The sequence below is a fragment of the Galeopterus variegatus genome, unplaced genomic scaffold (assembly GCF_000696425.1).
Source record: "Galeopterus variegatus unplaced genomic scaffold, G_variegatus-3.0.2 Scaffold4707, whole genome shotgun sequence".
Lineage (NCBI taxonomy): Eukaryota > Metazoa > Chordata > Mammalia > Dermoptera > Cynocephalidae > Galeopterus > Galeopterus variegatus.
The window spans coordinates 1-17,330 of record NW_007730818.1 but is presented as its reverse complement, the minus strand read 5'-3'; the positions used below and the strand labels follow the sequence as shown (position 1 = coordinate 17,330).

Here is a 17,330-nt window from a genome sequence, read left to right as displayed (position 1 = left end):
TGGCACATCAGGAGCCACTTAAGTGGTCAGGCTGGAAGGTCTGACATGCCCTCTCTTTTCTCGTAGGGGATTCTTCCTGGACTTTAGCAAGGTTGTATGACCCGGACTCCACAGACCTACAGCCTTCATCTATGTTAACTTCAGGCAATCCAGAGGTCACAGAAGCTTCCTCAGGCTTTCCTGATGTCCCCAGTGAAGCCCAGCACTTGCTTGTTTCCAATGGCCACCTCCCCAAGACATGTGACTCCAGTCCTGAGTCCACACCACTGACAGGACAACTCCCTGGGAAACGGAGGGGGCCACTGTTGTTGGCAACAAAAAGCTAGGCTTTGTCTACCTCACTCTTGTCACACCAATCTCTACAGGAAAGAGAGGTAGGAGAGGCTGTGTGGCAGCTTGGGTTCAAGCGTCACTGATGTGTATATAGTTTTCACTTCCATGTGGAGTACTAGTAGTTCAGAGGCCTTGCATCTGAAGCACGAACATGCAAGTGTACAAAAGGCAGAAAGTATTTGATACCGTTGTACATAAGAGTTTTCAGAGATTTCCTATATATTATATATCTTTTACAGAGGCTATTTTAATCTTTAGTGCATGGTTAACAGAAAAAAATTACACAATTTTGACAATATTATTTTTCATATCAGGTTGCTGTTTAATTTTGGAGGGGGGTGGGAAATAGTTTTGGTGCCTTACTACATGGCTGGAGTTTTGGGTGTGTTGGGAAGGAGGGGAAGTCCTTGGATTTGTATTGCACTTCTAGGACAGACCCCTAGGCTGCTTTACATCACAGACAGACTTCATTTGCATCGGAAGTAACTTCATATCAGCGTTGCCCATGTGTGGATGCTCACGCAGCAGACTTTCTTGTAGCGCTCAGAGGGGCAGAGGTCATTCACCATTGCAGTGAGACACTCTTCCTTTTTAGGTGTAAGTTGTTTCTTTAAGGAATAGAAGGAGGGTTGTTATGTGTGGATGCTCACGCAGCAGACTTTCTTGTAGCGCTCAGAGGGGCAGAGGTCATTCACCGTTGCAGTGAGACACTCTTCCTTTTTAGGTGTAAGTTGTTTCTTTAAGGAATAGAAGGAGGGTTGTTAATCCACCACAAGCAACCGATCGGAACAATTAAGCATGCCTTTCTTCCTTCTCTGAAGCTCATTTGGTGATAAAAGCAAATGTGGTCTTGTCAGTATCATCCAATTGTTATTTGAGGCTGCTGGTGTTGGTACCTGTGGATTTTTCAATAGCAGTCTTTTAGTTCTGCTAATATAATTAATATTACATTGGCCTCGGGGGATAAAAAGGATAAAGTCTTTACTTTTCAGGGCTAGCTTATTTCTACTGAGGATCCAGAGCAGGCCTGTCCATGCCATTCCCTTGCACAGAGGGAATTGGGCTCGGACTGTGCAAAATTTAGCCCTTGATCTGGGTTCTGGGTATATTTGCACTTTTGAGACCTATAACTAACCATCTTGTGAGTGCCAATGTGTAATTCAGTAACAATTACATTGAAACAAACAAGGTCCTTCAAACCTCAGAAAGCAAGTTCCTTTAGCCAAAAGGCTGAAGGGAGGCATTGACAAAATGGTTACTGATGTGAAATTTTACTGTCAGACGTCATCACTGTTCCAAAAGGTAAAGCACATTTAGAATTTTTGTTCTCAACAGTGAACTAATGTTACTTCCACAAAATATGTGAATTTGCTGCTTCTGAGAGGCAATGTGAAAGAGGAAGTATTACTTTTATGTACAGAGTTATTTATTTATAGAAATTTTGGTACAATGTACATTGAAAAACATGTAAAATATTGAAGTGTCTAACAAATGGCATTGAAGTGTCTTTAATAAAGGTTCATTTATAAATGTTAAGTGTATGGTTGGGGTTGTTCTTCTACTTACATTCATCCCACTTAATTCCAGATTATCTTTTTTCTCCCAACAAGGAAAAAAATTGAGGCAAAGCAGACTTATATACTGTTGCTCCAGGGAAGACACAACACTGCTGGATTCCTGAGATTTCCCTCCATTTTTCTACACCTGGAGCTAGTTAGTCAAGCTCAAAATCTGGTGACCTTTCTATTTCATGCCTTCGGCTTCCAATGTTGAGCCTAAAACTTGAGCAGACAGTGCAAAGCTAGCTCAGGCCTTCCTTTCAGCCTGAAATAGAACAGTGCGGTATGACTCGGTGGCCCCACCCAGTCACCTGAGCCACAGCTAACTTTCTCTCACACAACACACGGGTTGTCGGATGCTTCTCTGTAAAATAATACAATCGCATGTTTTTATAGGTGAAATCTGAGGGTAATTAAAAACAGCAGCCTGGTTACCCAGAAAGAATGCTTGCTATGCACCTGTAGTTCATTCTTGTTAAATAAAGCTATAACCTCACACAGAGGAGTTAACCTGCGGGAGAAACACCCACATACACAACTTTTTCCCCACGGCTCCCTCCTCCTCTCAATCTAGCCGTTTTTTTAAAATTATAACCTTCTGCTGAATCCACCATCAGGCGGCAGGAAATGAAGATCAGATAGAGAACAAATGAGAGCTCCTGAAGGGCCTGGCCTCCGCATCCCCAAAGTTATTTATTCAGGGGTTCTGAGAAAATTGTTCAGAGTACTACCCTAGACATAGTTTTTCTCTCTTTCTTAACTTTCTGGCATTTAGGCTGATGACTTCATTCCAGCCAGCCTGTACCATGGGCGACACATTCTCAAGTTCGTAGTCTTAGCAAATCTGGACTTTAGCACTGGCGCCGAACAGCTGCTCACCAGAAGGGAGGGTTCTCGAGCAGTCCCCTTTCTTGAGAGCCGTAGATGGGAGGCTGCCTCTGCATCACGGACTCTTTCTGCCAACTTCCAATAGCAAGCCGCGCGTCTGGTCATAAGCACCTAGAAAGATGAAACCTCCCAGACTGATTGCTGCCATTCGAGGGAAGACACCTGCAAATAATCTAGGGGAAGAAAGACAAGAGGAAAGATGTTTGTTTGTGTAAAAACAGGTTAAATTCTAATTCCCACAGCTTGCTCAACTCATCAGACCCTGCTCATTAAGCCCCGCACAGCACTTGAAATGTGTTTTTTCCTTTTAGAATGGCACTAAATTACATTCCCAAGTAGGCTTGTTGAAGTTTAAGCCCAGCTGTTTGTCAGCTAAAGTGGTCAAATACCAAACAGCTCTCTTGTGAACACTCACAATCAAGTAGTGACTTTATCCCAACAATAGTTCTCTAACACTTTTGGACCGTTGTTTTCCTCTTAGAGATGATAGAATCAAGTTTTTAAAAAAGGAGTCAAAGGCCTGAATCCTGGGTAAGGCTGGAGGGCACTTCCCCACCCAGAGGTCGAAGGGGAGCTCTGGGAGTTCAGGAAGGACAAGGAGACTTTCTGACTACTCTGCTGCTCCTCCCAGTGACTCAGTCACATTCTGTCCTTAGAGACCCACAAATGTGATGCCACGAAAAGGAATCACATCTCCACGGACTCCATTTTCTTTTTGTCTGAGAACATGAAAGGTGAAGGGGCACAGCTTAGAAAGAGCAGCACTTCCACACATGCTCAGTCCCCAGCACTGCAGAAGGCTGGTGACCTGCCAAGTTGCAACTTGGGGATACTCAAAGAAATGCAAAGTAAAGGAACAATGTCACTGGGAACATAAACTGGGATTCGTTGTTTACAAACCCTCCCATAGCTATGCACGGATTCAAAGATGTTCATAGAGGGATTGCTGAGGCAAGAAAAACTGCAAAAGCCTCCCCTCTGGTCATGCAAGTTACAGTACAGTATAAACACAGGGGACTATGAAGCTGGCAACACGATGCAGTCCATAGGTATCAACATAAAAAATTTACAACAGGTTTTAAAGTCAAGTCCCAGAGCTGTATGTATATTTGACTGCATGTCTGAAAAACATGGATGGTGGTGTCCTCAACTATGAATGATTGCTTTCTTTGGGGGGTAGGATTCCAGGGGACAGTCCCTGCCCAGATTTCTATAACATTTGAACCTTTTTACCAAGAGTATTACTTCTATAAGCAGAAAAACAAAGTTACAAATCAGAGCTAGTGGAGATACTAGTGAAAGACTTTGGACCAAGTCCAGGGAAAAAAACTGAAAACGGTCAAGTTATGCCAACAGGAGTTGTGTATCCTTTAAGGTAGGGGGAAAACCTCCAGGATAAGCCAAGTGGTGGCTCAGTGAGCAATCTGACCGGAAGGCAATCCTGCTGGACAGCTCACAGCGCTGGGCTGCTTCCTTCTGCGTCACTGCTGGGAGAGGTCAACTAGCCTCCCTCTGTGCAGCACTCAGCACCTCGGAGGAAAATGAGGGACTTCAGGATAGTTTTGTGAGACCCTTTTTATTTAGCTGACTAAGGACAGAAATTATTAAGTGAAATACTACACATAAAATTAAGAACCTCTTTTTCATGTCTAGAAAAAAACATGAAAAATCTATAGAAGACCAAAATACCCTTGGTAAGGAAAAAGTTGTTCAGCCCAGCATTATGCAGATTGTTTTTGCATGAGGTGGTTGGTGAGGGCAGAACGTCATAAGTTACTGCCTTGATGCCCCTTGTCCTGGCCTCCCCTACACTACAAAGAGAAGGGTGCTGGAAGGGAGGCCCACAGAAGATCAGCTGTGGAAGACACTGGCCACAGAATTCTCCCTCCCTCACTGTCTTCCTGAGTCCTAAGAGCCAGTGTCTTGTTTAGCTTGCGCCTGCTAATGAGCTCAGCTGCTCCTGGCAAGAGGCAGATGGAAGCAGTTTATGGTTTCACTAGATGACAATTGAATCTATTAACTTAATTACAGCCTTAGAGTAGAGTAATTTGTACACTGAGTGCCCCAGCCAAACGCAGAGGCAAAGGCTTCGGAGTGGAGAAGGGCCATGTTCTAAAGAGCACAGATCAGATGAGACAGCAAATGTACAGCATTCAGCCTGGGGCCCGGCACAAAGGGGGTGCTCATGGCAGGAGCAGTTACTACATAAAGGGCACAGTTAGGAAAAACAAAAAGCCAGTTGATGAGCAGAAGAAAAGTAGGAAGGAGCAATCTAGGAGAAACAGGCTTCCCATTGCTTCCCGGCTGTCAGACTGAATCAAATAAGCCTGTGGTACTTTTATTTAGGGGAAACCAATTTGCCAAAGAGCATATACGAGAGTATTTCAAAAACTTCATGGAAAGATAGAATTAAAAGACAATATGAATCTTCCCATAAACTTTTTGAAGAACTTTGTGTTCTAAACTAAACGTGCAGCAGGCAGGGTCTTCACCTGTGTGAACCAACACGGAGAGCCAAGAGTGGTCACCACCTGAGTTTACCCCATGGGGCACCCCTCCCTCCATACAAGGTGGGGAAATGGTAACTGTCAGGAAACTCGAATATTTAGTAAACTTAGCACAGTATGTATTCAGAGATGGAGACAGGAGATAGCAGTGACTGTGCCTGGAAACCAGAGGAAGCAGGCAGGGACACCATCTGCACTGAGGATGCCTTGGGCCACTGCTCAGAACAGCTACCCTGATGGGGAGGGTTGTTCTGTTTTGTTACCTCTTTTTTTGGTCAAATTATTTGTTGTTCTTTATCACATTAATAAGAGGGCTAATTAAAACTGTTATTTCTCAAGTGACAACCTTTGCTGCCTGGAATACTCTGCTAAAGACTATGTTGCATGTACTAACTAGAGCCCAAGAGTTTCAGAAGTAAAAAATCAAATGACCTTTTCAGGACTGACGGTGGGGACAGAGAACATTGGCCTGTTTATAACACCCCTCTTCTGCCTGTAATTCTGGCACTGCTTAGTTTTATAATGTCAAGTACAATATATGCCACATCCAGGCCACGTCTATTCAAGATAATTCCTTCTCCACCAGCTTGGTGGTCACGGTTCTGCCAGTCGATCTTGCCATCCCCACTATCACCACTTTCTCAAGAAAGGCAGATGGCCTGCAGCTCTGCATCAGTTCCACAGAGCAGAGGTCTGACCAATAGTTGCCACAGAATCTAACACATTTACTATATTCAAACAAATAAGACAGTAGAATTTGGCAGTTTGACTTTATAGTCTGAAAAAGCTACTGCATGCAACTTCTGTGTGTATGCGGCCCAATCACTATGTGAAACACACTTTACCTGCTACTTGAAACTTTTATCTGTTACTAAATAGGTAAATTCAGAACTCATTTCTTTCTCACACCATTGCTTTGCTCACGGTGGAACTGGTATCAGAACGAATGTGCCTCAGATATGAGCAAACAGGTTCTTACCTCCTCACAATCAGTAGCCATAAGAGGCACACATACTGTCACTCTGTCCTGCCCATGCTCTTGCATCAGGACATTAAGACATTGAGACATCAATGCATCTAGACATCAATCCATCAGAGTTGTCACATTCAACAAAACCATTCAATGTTACCTACTTTTCAAACTGCCAGTTGGAAATTGAGGATGGGGCTGTTCTAGAAAAACCTTAACTGGGGCCTGACTTTCCTGCTTCATGTATGCAGACTATCAAAACTAATTACAACTGCCAAATGCACACAAAAACGACAATAAGATAAGCAATCCAAGTCAGCACGGGGATGAGGGATGAGCTAGAACCACGACACTAAGGGGCCTCTGCTCAGTGCCCTGCAGCCCTGCTGCTGACACCAGCCTGTGCCTACACTAGTAGTGGTGCCTACACTACTCTGTCCACAAGAAGCTTGCTGCTTTGCTCTCCAGGAAAATCACTGGTAGATGATTCGAAAGAGAAAATCATAACTTCACCTATCTGTAAGATCCCAACGTTTAGACAGCTTTGCAAGTTTATGTTGTCTATTCAAGATAATTCCTTCTCCACCAGCTTGGTGGTCACGGTTCTGCCAGTCGATCTTGCCATCCCCACTATCACCACTTTCTCAAGAAAGGCAGATGGCCTGCAGCTCTGCATCAGTTCCACAGAGCAGAGGTCTGACCAATAGTTGCCACAGAATCTAACACATTTACTATATTCAAACAAATAAGACAGTAGAATTTGGCAGTTTGACTTTATAGTCTGAAAAAGCTACTGCATGCAACTTCTGTGTGTATGCGGCCCAATCACTATGTGAAACACACTTTACCTGCTACTTGAAACTTTTATCTGTTACTAAATAGGTAAATTCAGAACTCATTTCTTTCTCACACCATTGCTTTGCTCACGGTGGAACTGGTATCAGAACGAATGTGCCTCAGATATGAGCAAACAGGTTCTTACCTCCTCACAATCAGTAGCCATAAGAGGCACACATACTGTCACTCTGTCCTGCCCATGCTCTTGCATCAGGACATTAAGACATTGAGACATCAATGCATCTAGACATCAATCCATCAGAGTTGTCACATTCAACAAAACCATTCAATGTTACCTACTTTTCAAACTGCCAGTTGGAAATTGAGGATGGGGCTGTTCTAGAAAAACCTTAACTGGGGCCTGACTTTCCTGCTTCATGTACGCAGACTATCAAAACTAATTACAACTGCCAAATGCACACAAAAACGACAATCAGATAAGCAATCCAACTCAGCACGGGGATGAGGGATGAGCTAGAACCACGACACTAAGGGGCCTCTGCTCAGTGCCCTGCAGCCCTGCTGCTGACACCAGCCTGTGCCTACACTAGTAGTGGTGCCTACACTACTCTGTCCACAAGAAGCTTGCTGCTTTGCTCTCCAGGAAAATCACTGGTAGATGATTCGAAAGAGAAAATCATAACTTCACCTATCTGTAAGATCCCAACGTTTAGACAGCTTTGCAAGTTTATGTTGTAAAAGCGCTATTCAAATAACATCTTGAGGAGAGTTTAGGGCTTGAAGCTAGACGTCTGAGGCACTTGGCAAATAATACAGGACAATGTTCTCAATTGATTCTCAATGGAGGTGGTGTGCACTGTATGTTGAAAGTACTTTGTTACTAATAATAGTTAAAAGTACCCAAACCACAAATGCTTTCTTCTAAGTGTTACCCTCATTCCCTTGCATTTCTGCACTGTGTAACTAGAAGCCTACTTTATCAGTGCTGCAGCCCAGACCCTGCTGAGGGCACACATGTGAATGTCATCCAACATCAAGATGGACATGGCCAAGAAGCACCCAGCTACAGTACTGCATCAATTTGATTGTACTGTACTATTTCACACATACAACATCAAATATAACATTTTGTACAATATAAAGAAAGAGACCCTGACCAGAAAATAAGCAGAAGAAAGGAAAGGTACCATCCAGTATGAGGCTGGTAGAGGAAGGAAATACAGTTAAGCATCCCCTCCTGTCCTTACCCTGCCAGCCCCTGTGACCGCCAGACCTCGTGCAGGGCAGAGAACACGTTCCCACTCGCAGTGCTGGAACCAGCCTGCATGAAAAGACAGAGAAACCCATTATCTTCTGAGCCTCCCCAACTTCAGCCGGCTCTCAGACCCCCTCAGGTGTGTGACCTCCTAGCACCCTTATCTAGGACACAGTTTCAGAATGGGGAGTTCCTTCGCAATCAGAACCTGGCTCTCGCTCACCCAGAAGTGATCACATTCAGACACGTGGGCAAGCAGTGATGTGGCCTATGCCACAGGGGAAGCTGCTTTTCAGAGCTCACCCAGATTAGTGAGATACAACCGTGTAGCAGGAAAAAGACGGAAAGCAACATGACTTGATCTGAGAAGCATGGCAAGTAATCAGTATCAATGGTACTGATGAAACTTGCCTAAGTTAGCTAATAAACACATTTAACGAAGAGTACCATGTGCAATTTAAAACATGATCAACATTCTTAGGTTTTGTCCTGCCGACTTATATACTAGAATTCTGTACTTTTCCACAAGGATAGGACTTTTTAAAAATAGTTTTAGTCCAGATATGTAATATGTGTGGCATTCTTTGAACCCTAGTTTTTTTTTTTTTAAACAAAATTTTGTAACAGTTCTGACCACTGCCCTAACGCATCCAATTAAGGACAGGCATGACCTAAGTTCAGAGCCTACAGCTTACTTGCTGCATGGCATGAAGCTAGCCCCAACCCCTCTGGGCCTCAGGTTTGTCAGTAGTAAACATACAGATTATTCCAGGCAGAGGACCTACTTATTTACATAACGTAGGTAAAAGTGATTTTGAAATGGCAAATGCTATATAGACACTGGTCACAGTGATTACTGTGGATATTGTTCTATCGATGTCGGTTTTATCCACAGGCAGTGTAGGTGCTATTATAGGTAAGTGCTAGACCACCTTTACTCACTTTACAAACCTATAAGTCCTGGCACTAAAAGATACAAGCATCTGCTATGTCTATGTGACATTTCTTTACCACTTACCTTTGCCAACATAATTCTTGTTTTTGCCACATCCAGAGGTGTGGTAACTGCAGCTGCAAACCCACCTGTGCATATAAGAATATCCAACATGCAAGTGAGATACTCTGTACTGTACCATATGATAATCTTATAATTTTTATTTTATAATTCCTCATAACTTTGCCAAAATCACTTCTTTGTCATTATGTACACTTGACTGATTCAGGAATAGGACGCACACATGCAAAATCTTTGTCTACATGCTTATTTCTCTTGCAGTGATACAGAATTGCGTAAAGGTTTAAGATAATGCTTTAACCACTCAGGCAAAAAAAAAGGGAGAGGGCACCACCGCAATATATCTTGCTCTTTCAAGGACTAGCAAACTAATAAACTGATCTGAACACGTACATGACATATGTGTACATGGCTAGACACCCACTCTCAAAATGCGAGACACGCTGCTCCTAATGCTTCAGGGCAGCCGTGCCTTTCTTTGGACCACTGTTCTTTAAACTGACTCCAAAATGCTTCCATCATTTATGCTCTGCACATAGAAAAATGGGCAAATAGAAACACATGAATCACTGGGGATTTTTGGTGTAAAGGGCTGGATTCTTCAAGTTAAGAGAAAAGCTTACTGTATTTCACAGGCTCCAGGTAACAGGCCAGTTAGAGTCACTACATTTCTAAGCTCTCTTCTGCATCTTCTTAGAGTCAGTCTTGCTTCAACAGGCATACTGCCTGATGGCTTCCTTCCTACCTTTTCTCTCATATTCTCTTTCTCTGAATATCGTGACGGCCAAATTGCCCACAGATTTTAAAAGGGTCTGTATCGATGGATAGAGAAATTGAACTTTGTTTTTGTTAATGCAAACGACAGTTTATGGTGTCAGTATTGTACTTAATATGATACGGAGATCTATTCTAAACCCCAAGAGGCCCTAAGGAGATAGAAACAGTAAATTCTAAAGGTCTTTCAAAAGACTCAGCTTCCACGAGCTCAGGGGGAAAGAGGCAGTTTTACAAGGGCTGAACACAACATGTGTGTGTGAAGGGTGCTCCAAAAATAGCACAACTTTCCAACTTTTGTGGCTTGTGAACAAGAAGGCTATTTGATCTCTGCCAAATATCTTTCTAAATATGTTGCTGAAATAAGATCATTGCACGGAACCTCCGCCATATGGTAACATTTATGATGACACTGACTTTTTAAAAGGTACACCTATTTATGCTTTTGTGTTCCATTTTTGGTTACCCATAAATGTCACACCCCTTAGGGCTAGGGAGCATCAATTAACATGAATATTAGAATCCCCTTTTCGCCACCTGTGGATTACAAATATGTGAAATGCTTTGTTTCAAATTCAAAGGTTGCCTGAAATTCAGAGACTTGCTGAACTTGGGGTATTTAAAAATTTGGTGGACCCAGTCCTGAAATCCTCTTTTAATTTTTTCTTAACCACATATTCTGCACTAGAAGAGTAAATATACTTTAATTATAGAACACAGTCCAGGAAAGCTTCACATACATCCATCAAAAAAAAAAAAAAAATCCTCAGAAAGGAAAAGGGAGAAGGAAAGAAAGGCAACAAACATTATCTCAAACTTCCCACCCTGAAATATTACATCTGATTTTGTTTCCCTCACCAGCAGCAAGGTCTAGCAGGTTCTGGCCTGAAAGAACCCTTCTTTTTTGCTGTTGTTTTTGTGGCTGGCCAGCAACAGGGATCGAACCCTGGACCTTGGCATTATCAATACCGTGCTCTAACCAACTGAGCAACCGGCCAGCCCAAAAGAACCCTTCCCTGGAGTCAGAAAGACCAAGGCTTAAATCCCTGCTCTACCACTTGACTGGCTTTAGGTAAATGATTTATTCTCTAGTTAAAGTAGCTCATGAGGTAGATAGTCCTATGACTCTACGCTACAGGTGGGAAAACAGAAGCTTATATAGGCTAATAACTCCTAGAAAGAGTGAGTGCAGGGTTGAGACTTGATCTTAATTCTGACTCCAGAACCAGAGCTCTTGGCCACTGGTCTTCTAGTGGCCTCAGTTTTTCATCTATAAAATTCAAATAGTGATACTACACAGGGATTAAATGGGTCTACGCAAAGTGTCTAGAATAGCGCCTGGCTCGCAGTAGTGCTCAAAGTAATTAGCTCTTTCCTGGGTGGGCAGAGACAATGAGTGGTTTTCTTCATAAATCTTGCCTAGCACACACAGGAGGCACTCAAAAATGCTTAATGGGTGCTTTGGACAAGTGTCTATAGTTTTTCCAGATTGAAAATTTCAACTCATCCTCCAAAAGGGAGGGAAGATGAAGGTAGAAGCTAATATCTGTGCTGTACTCACTCCATATCTGGCATGCCAGGAATGCACTAGGCACTCATTGATTATTTTCTCTCACTTGCATAGGTATTACTGTTCCCATTCTACAATAGACTTGCCCAGGATGGAGCTGGCACTCAAAGTCACGTGTATCTTGACTCCAGTAGTAGTAGTCTTTCCACTGCATGACGGCTTTCATACAGGATAAGACAAATTAAAACTTGCAGGACTGTTAAAATGCATTTTCCTATGTGGAAATGTTCACAAGCTATCTTAAACCAATTAAAAAGACCTAAAAATTGACAAGGGACATATAATAAATTTGAATACTTCAAATCAAACTTATTTTAGCCATTAGCAAAAGTTAACCATTCCTTTACTGTGGATGTCTGCCAATATTCTCTTAGAGATTTATGTTTTGTGAAGATAATATGAACAGAAGTGAGAGACAGAAACACATATGCTTACATAGGTCCTAATTTTACTGCCATGATGGAAACTGTACTAATGTAAGTTATTGATAAACCAATTTGAATGTCCTCAAATAGCAAAGATTTCCTTAATTCACAGATCTCACAATGTTTTTTTTATAAGGCTACAAGAAGGACTTGTGAAGATAATATAGTAGAATAACTGGCCAGAGTGGGGAAGAGGTAGGGACCTGAAATTTCTGTTAAAATGTAGTTATGTTCTATGTTTTAAGGGAACTGTAAGCTACTGGTAATAAATACAAGGAACATGCTAACATATCAGACAGAAAATAATTATTTGCTACAGCAACTATAGGCTGCTTTAGTGTTCAAATCACATGTGAAACCATCTTCTATGGTCTTCACTAGAGTTAGGTTTTGACTAAACGTTAGGCTAACTGCTTTGAAGGACTAGCTTCAGGGGAAACGACTTATTATAAAACCACATCTCACATTTCCTTGGGGAACAAATGCAGATTCTTTATGCTCTCACAGGCGAAGCAGCCACCTTCCTACAACAGGTCTGGCGCTGTCACGCCTGAGGAGCAGCCGAGCAGCTGGTGGGGCAGCAGTAGGGAAGCCCCAGCCCAGCCCTGGGGGCCGTGCTGCCACTTGCTGCTTCTCCAGGCCCTGCTCTCCTGACGGTCAGGGAGGAACAACAGTGCCTGCCCGCCCCTCCTCTGCGTGATCTCCCAACAAGCATCCAGGTGTGGAAGACTTCCACGACAACAACAAATGCCTTTTTGCTTGTGTTTTAAACGCTTGTGTCAGGCCTTCTCATTTGTTACCCAAATAATCCTTCGCCCTATTCTAGAATTTCAAGCCCATGAGGAGACTGAGAGCTCTCTCTCCCTACCCACCTCACCTCTCTTAGAGAATGTAAGCAGGTGTTTATTACAAGAAATTGATCAAAAAATACTAGAGTACGAGGATAACTACAGTAGCAAATGTCTTACTTAGACTGCATTATACTTTTATGTTTAGAAGTTAACTTGAAATAAGGAAGTTGGCAATGTCCTTTCTTCCCCCCTAGTTTAACCCCTGACCAGAAGCCAAGGGAATTTCTAAGCATGACAAGCCATCAACACCTTCAGTCTCAAAAAACATTTTTGGATATTTGTGCCAAGTAGTTTATAAAACAAGCATGGGCAAGGAAGACTGCCAGGAACGGCACAGAGAGTAGTTGATCTGCAATGATTTAGCCAATTTAAACTTGGAAACACACACAGGCATGAGAAATCTGATTTCTGAGTTTAGGGCAAGTTTTATCGCTGCCTTTATGGCCATGTAAGGGCAGAGAGTCTGTAAGTGCAGCGTGTACGCGCCTTAAAGGGGCTGCCCAACATGGCAAGTCATTATTCATTTCTCCATACTGTGTAGTGCTGTGTTGCAACAAACCCTTACAGAATAGCACTTTTTCACAATTTGGAATATTTTCAAGTGATGTTTATCCCCTTAAAGGGGCTGCCCAACATGGCAAGTCATTATTCATTTCTCCATACTGTGTAGTGCTGTGCTGCAACAAACCCTTACAGAATAGCACTTTTTCACAATTTGGAATATTTTCAAGTGATGTTTATCCCTCAGAAACGTTTTAAAATAGGAACCTTGTTCCTCTGGATCAACATTTGTGCCACATAAAATTTCAAAACAAAAAAGGATATAAACAAGAAATGTATTTATCTTTTGCAAAATATATATGGATCTACTGACAATGGGTTTCTTTGAAGGCTTTGGACAAACTCCTCGAACTTATTAGAACCTCAGCTGAAAAAATAAGATCATTGTATTGGAGAAATTTAAAAAGCTACAAGCTGTAAGAGGAGATTTTTCTGTATAGTAACTTTATTAATAGGATAGTATTCTTTCAGTGTAACTGAGAAGACGAATGATTGTGATAACAGCTTATCACTTTCTGGGCGCTGGTGGTTCTTATTGAAAGAGTAATAACTCTTTACATCTGTTTGATTTGACAGACTACAAAGTACTAACACATACATTATCTCACTTAATCCCTTAAGATAGGAATGGTTGCTACCATGTTACAGGTAAGGAAACTGGCGCTCAGAAAGCCTCCAAGGTCTCACTCCTGAGATGGAAGCAGACCAGAGACTTGCCAACCTTATAAGTCATACAGCTCAGCCTGCGCTAGACGTGTGACTTCGGGCAACTCACTCCCCTCTCCGCATCCCAGTGTCACTTCTGGTGTCAGTGGAGCTCAGGCTATGATGCTGCTCCTCAGGAGGGCCACCTTCACTGAAGGGGCCTGAACAGTACGTTCCCACCACATATGGCAGATGCCTGACAAAGTTTCCTTCTGTCCCTCCTGGCAAAGTTAGTGCTTAGGGCCTATTACAGAGTAGTATTCAGAAAAAGTAACTAATGAATGCAGAATTCCTTAATAGTAACAATGTATCTGCAAGCAAATCTTTGCTTGAGCTATTTAAGGAATGGGATCAGAAGATATAGGTTCTTACTTCAACACTGAAAGTTGTGTATAGTATTGTTAACTTTAAGAAGTAGCCTTCCCTATCCAGGATGACTAAATTTCCATAATGCTCACTCCCCAGGATCCAAGAGGGAGTCAACAAAACTGCACATTTCTCTTAGGGATTGGAGAATAAAGACGCCTAACCTCTGGAAAACTAATCAGGACCACCTACTTATTTAACACAACTAATGAGTATGTGTCATGTGGAAACAATTACCCATCATAATCAGTCTGGATTAGTTTCATGTCTAGAGGCAAGATTCTTATTTTTGATGATCAATTCTATAAGCCAAATGGGTTTAATTATTAATAAAGAATCCTACGAAATGTATATTTTGTTTTCCTAATAACTACAACAAAAAACCCAACCCCACAACCATTAAACAAATTCGAAAAGAACTATTTTCCAATAAAATTGATACCCTAAACCTACCTATCTTTCAGTTTACTGGTTTTACATCTAAACAGTTTACAATTGTCTGACAAATTTTCACTTGTTTTCAACTGTAATTCTAATTTACCTTTCTTTGTAACAAAAAAAATATATATATATTTCTCTTATGGGCTTTAAAAATGCATCACTTATAGATTCGTTAAAGCAGCTGAGTTCTCATTAAAAGCTCACTGGAAAATTCATATGACTCAGTGATGGATAACATAATATTGCATATTGTCACTTTGCTCTTGCTTTAATGTCTAGAAAATGCCCAGATGTTTAAATGGCCATATTTTCTACACAGTGTGGTTTAGCCTTCAGTGAGTTGTGGAGTAGCCTCTGCTCTCCTGACACTAGTTAATCGACAGTGCTGTCAAACATGTCACACAAACCGTGAATCACTGCTTTCTGCAGAAAGTGCTTAAACCTCCGGCACAGCTCAAGGCAGACAGCTGCACAGTTAGCCCTGCACCCACAGCAACTCTCTTCCCACAGAGAACTTTATAAATCATCTTTAAGATAATCCAAGGGCCTGAGTGAAGTCTTTAATAAAGATAAAAAGAAAAAGAAAAAATTTGTCAAAACAAATTGGTTGTCTTTCAGGGAGACAGCTTTTTAGCAGTTTTTCTTCTAAGACACTTTTTTTTCTCAAACAACTAGTGGAGCTCTCTTCATCTAAACAATCCGGAATTTCCAAAGAATGTTGTTTTTGCATCGCTAATATTTTCACATTTTTCTCCCCCTCTTTGGTCTTTCCCAGTATAATATAATCCTTTGCACCTGCAAAAGCTCCACAGACTGCTGACTGCCAAGAATCCACCACATGATCCTGCCGCCAGGACCAGAGGGCCTGTGTTTAAGGAGAAAAAAAAAATACAAGTTATTAAATATTTGAATTTATCGGAACCTCCTGTGAGTTAACTCTGGGGATGGGAACTTAAGTGAGAAGCTATTTTGGTGGCATTCTTCACTGATGACATAAGTGACTTTCCCAAGGACTTAACTGCATTCTAAAATAAGTCAAAGAAACAAGGGTGATAGCTACATTAGAGTGCTCAAAGGAAACAATTTTCAGGGAGTAAGTATGATACACACACACATACGTGTGTGTGTGCACGTATCATACATACACAGATAAAAATAATGATACTATATCTTTAAGATGATGAAATATTTTTAAATATTTCCCCTATAATTCTAAATATGTAAGTACCATAATTCACAAATTAGTCCAGAATACAGAACACCAAATTCCTCAGTTCTTTTTAAAATCCTTATGCATATTCACGTTTGAAGGATGCTAATTCTGTTACCTAAGTATTAATTTTAAATTTGTCAAAACATTTTTTGTACTGTTCATGTAATATATTGAGGATTATCCAAATATCCATACCAAGTTTCAAACTGAGCAAAATGATGGCAAAGACATGGTGCCTTGCTCACCACGAGTTTATGATCTAGTGGGGGACGAAATAAAGTCACATGAAATGGTGAACAGTGCTGAATAAGGCACTGGTCTTATCTCTGATCATATATTTAAACCCACAGTTCTCACAACCGCCACCCTAAGAGTCGGGTCCTATTATCCATCTTTGAACCAGGCTTTCTAACAGCAGAGCCTGCACAATTTTTTTTTCTTAGCTTTAGTGAGGTATAATTAACATCCAATAAGCCACACACATTTAGAGTATGCAATTTAATAAGTTTTCACACAAGCACACACACATACACACACACAAAATCATGGCCACAATTAAGATACTGAATTCATCCATGACCCAAAAAAGGTGTCTCTGTGTAAAAAAAAGTTCTCTTGTGTCCTTTCTTTCCTGCCCTTCCTTGCTATCCCTAAGTAATCTGATCTTTCTGTCTCTATATTATAGGCTAGTTTTATCTTTTCTAGAATTTTTCACAAATGTAATCATACATTAATTTTTTTTAAACTGGCTTCTTTCATTCAGAATTATTTTATCATTCATCTATATCATGCAGATATCGATAGTCCATTCCTTTTTTTTTTTTCATTTTTTTCATTTTTTTTTTAAAAGATGTCCGGTAAGGGGATCTTAACCCTTGACTTGGTGTTGTTAGCACCACGCTCACCCAGTGAGCAAACCGGCCATCCCTATATGGGATCCGAACCCGTGGCCTTGGTGTTATTAGCACCGCACTCTCCCGAGTGAGCCACGGGCTGGCCCTAAATGATTTTTTGTTTGTTTTGTTTTGTTTTGTTTTGTTTTTTCCTTTTTGTCTTTTTTACTAACCGGTAACGGGATCGCAACCCTCGGTGTTGCGCC

At 41.5% G+C, this 17,330-nt stretch overlaps 2 protein-coding genes across 2 annotated transcripts in view; one reads left to right on the top strand and one right to left on the bottom strand.

The window, feature by feature from the left end:
• The window catches only part of LRIG1 (leucine-rich repeats and immunoglobulin-like domains 1), a 119,789-nt gene extending 117,920 nt beyond the window's left edge, over positions 1-1,869 (top strand). The window contains exons 21-22 of the mRNA XM_008588178.1: positions 67-882; positions 1,012-1,869. Coding sequence (XP_008586400.1) covers positions 67-326 — 260 coding nt within the window. The 3' untranslated portion in view covers positions 327-882; positions 1,012-1,869. The remainder of the gene's footprint in view (positions 1-66; positions 883-1,011) is intronic.
• LOC103603623 (S-adenosylmethionine mitochondrial carrier protein) lies at positions 632-15,883 on the bottom strand (the record flags this gene model as incomplete). Its single annotated transcript, XM_008588177.1, has 6 exons — positions 632-840; positions 970-1,070; positions 2,772-2,953; positions 8,303-8,376; positions 9,329-9,393; positions 15,814-15,883. Coding segments are annotated over 4 exons (327 nt in total), but the record flags the coding sequence as incomplete, so codon positions are not given.
• Positions 15,884-17,330: the final 1,447 nt, after the last annotated feature.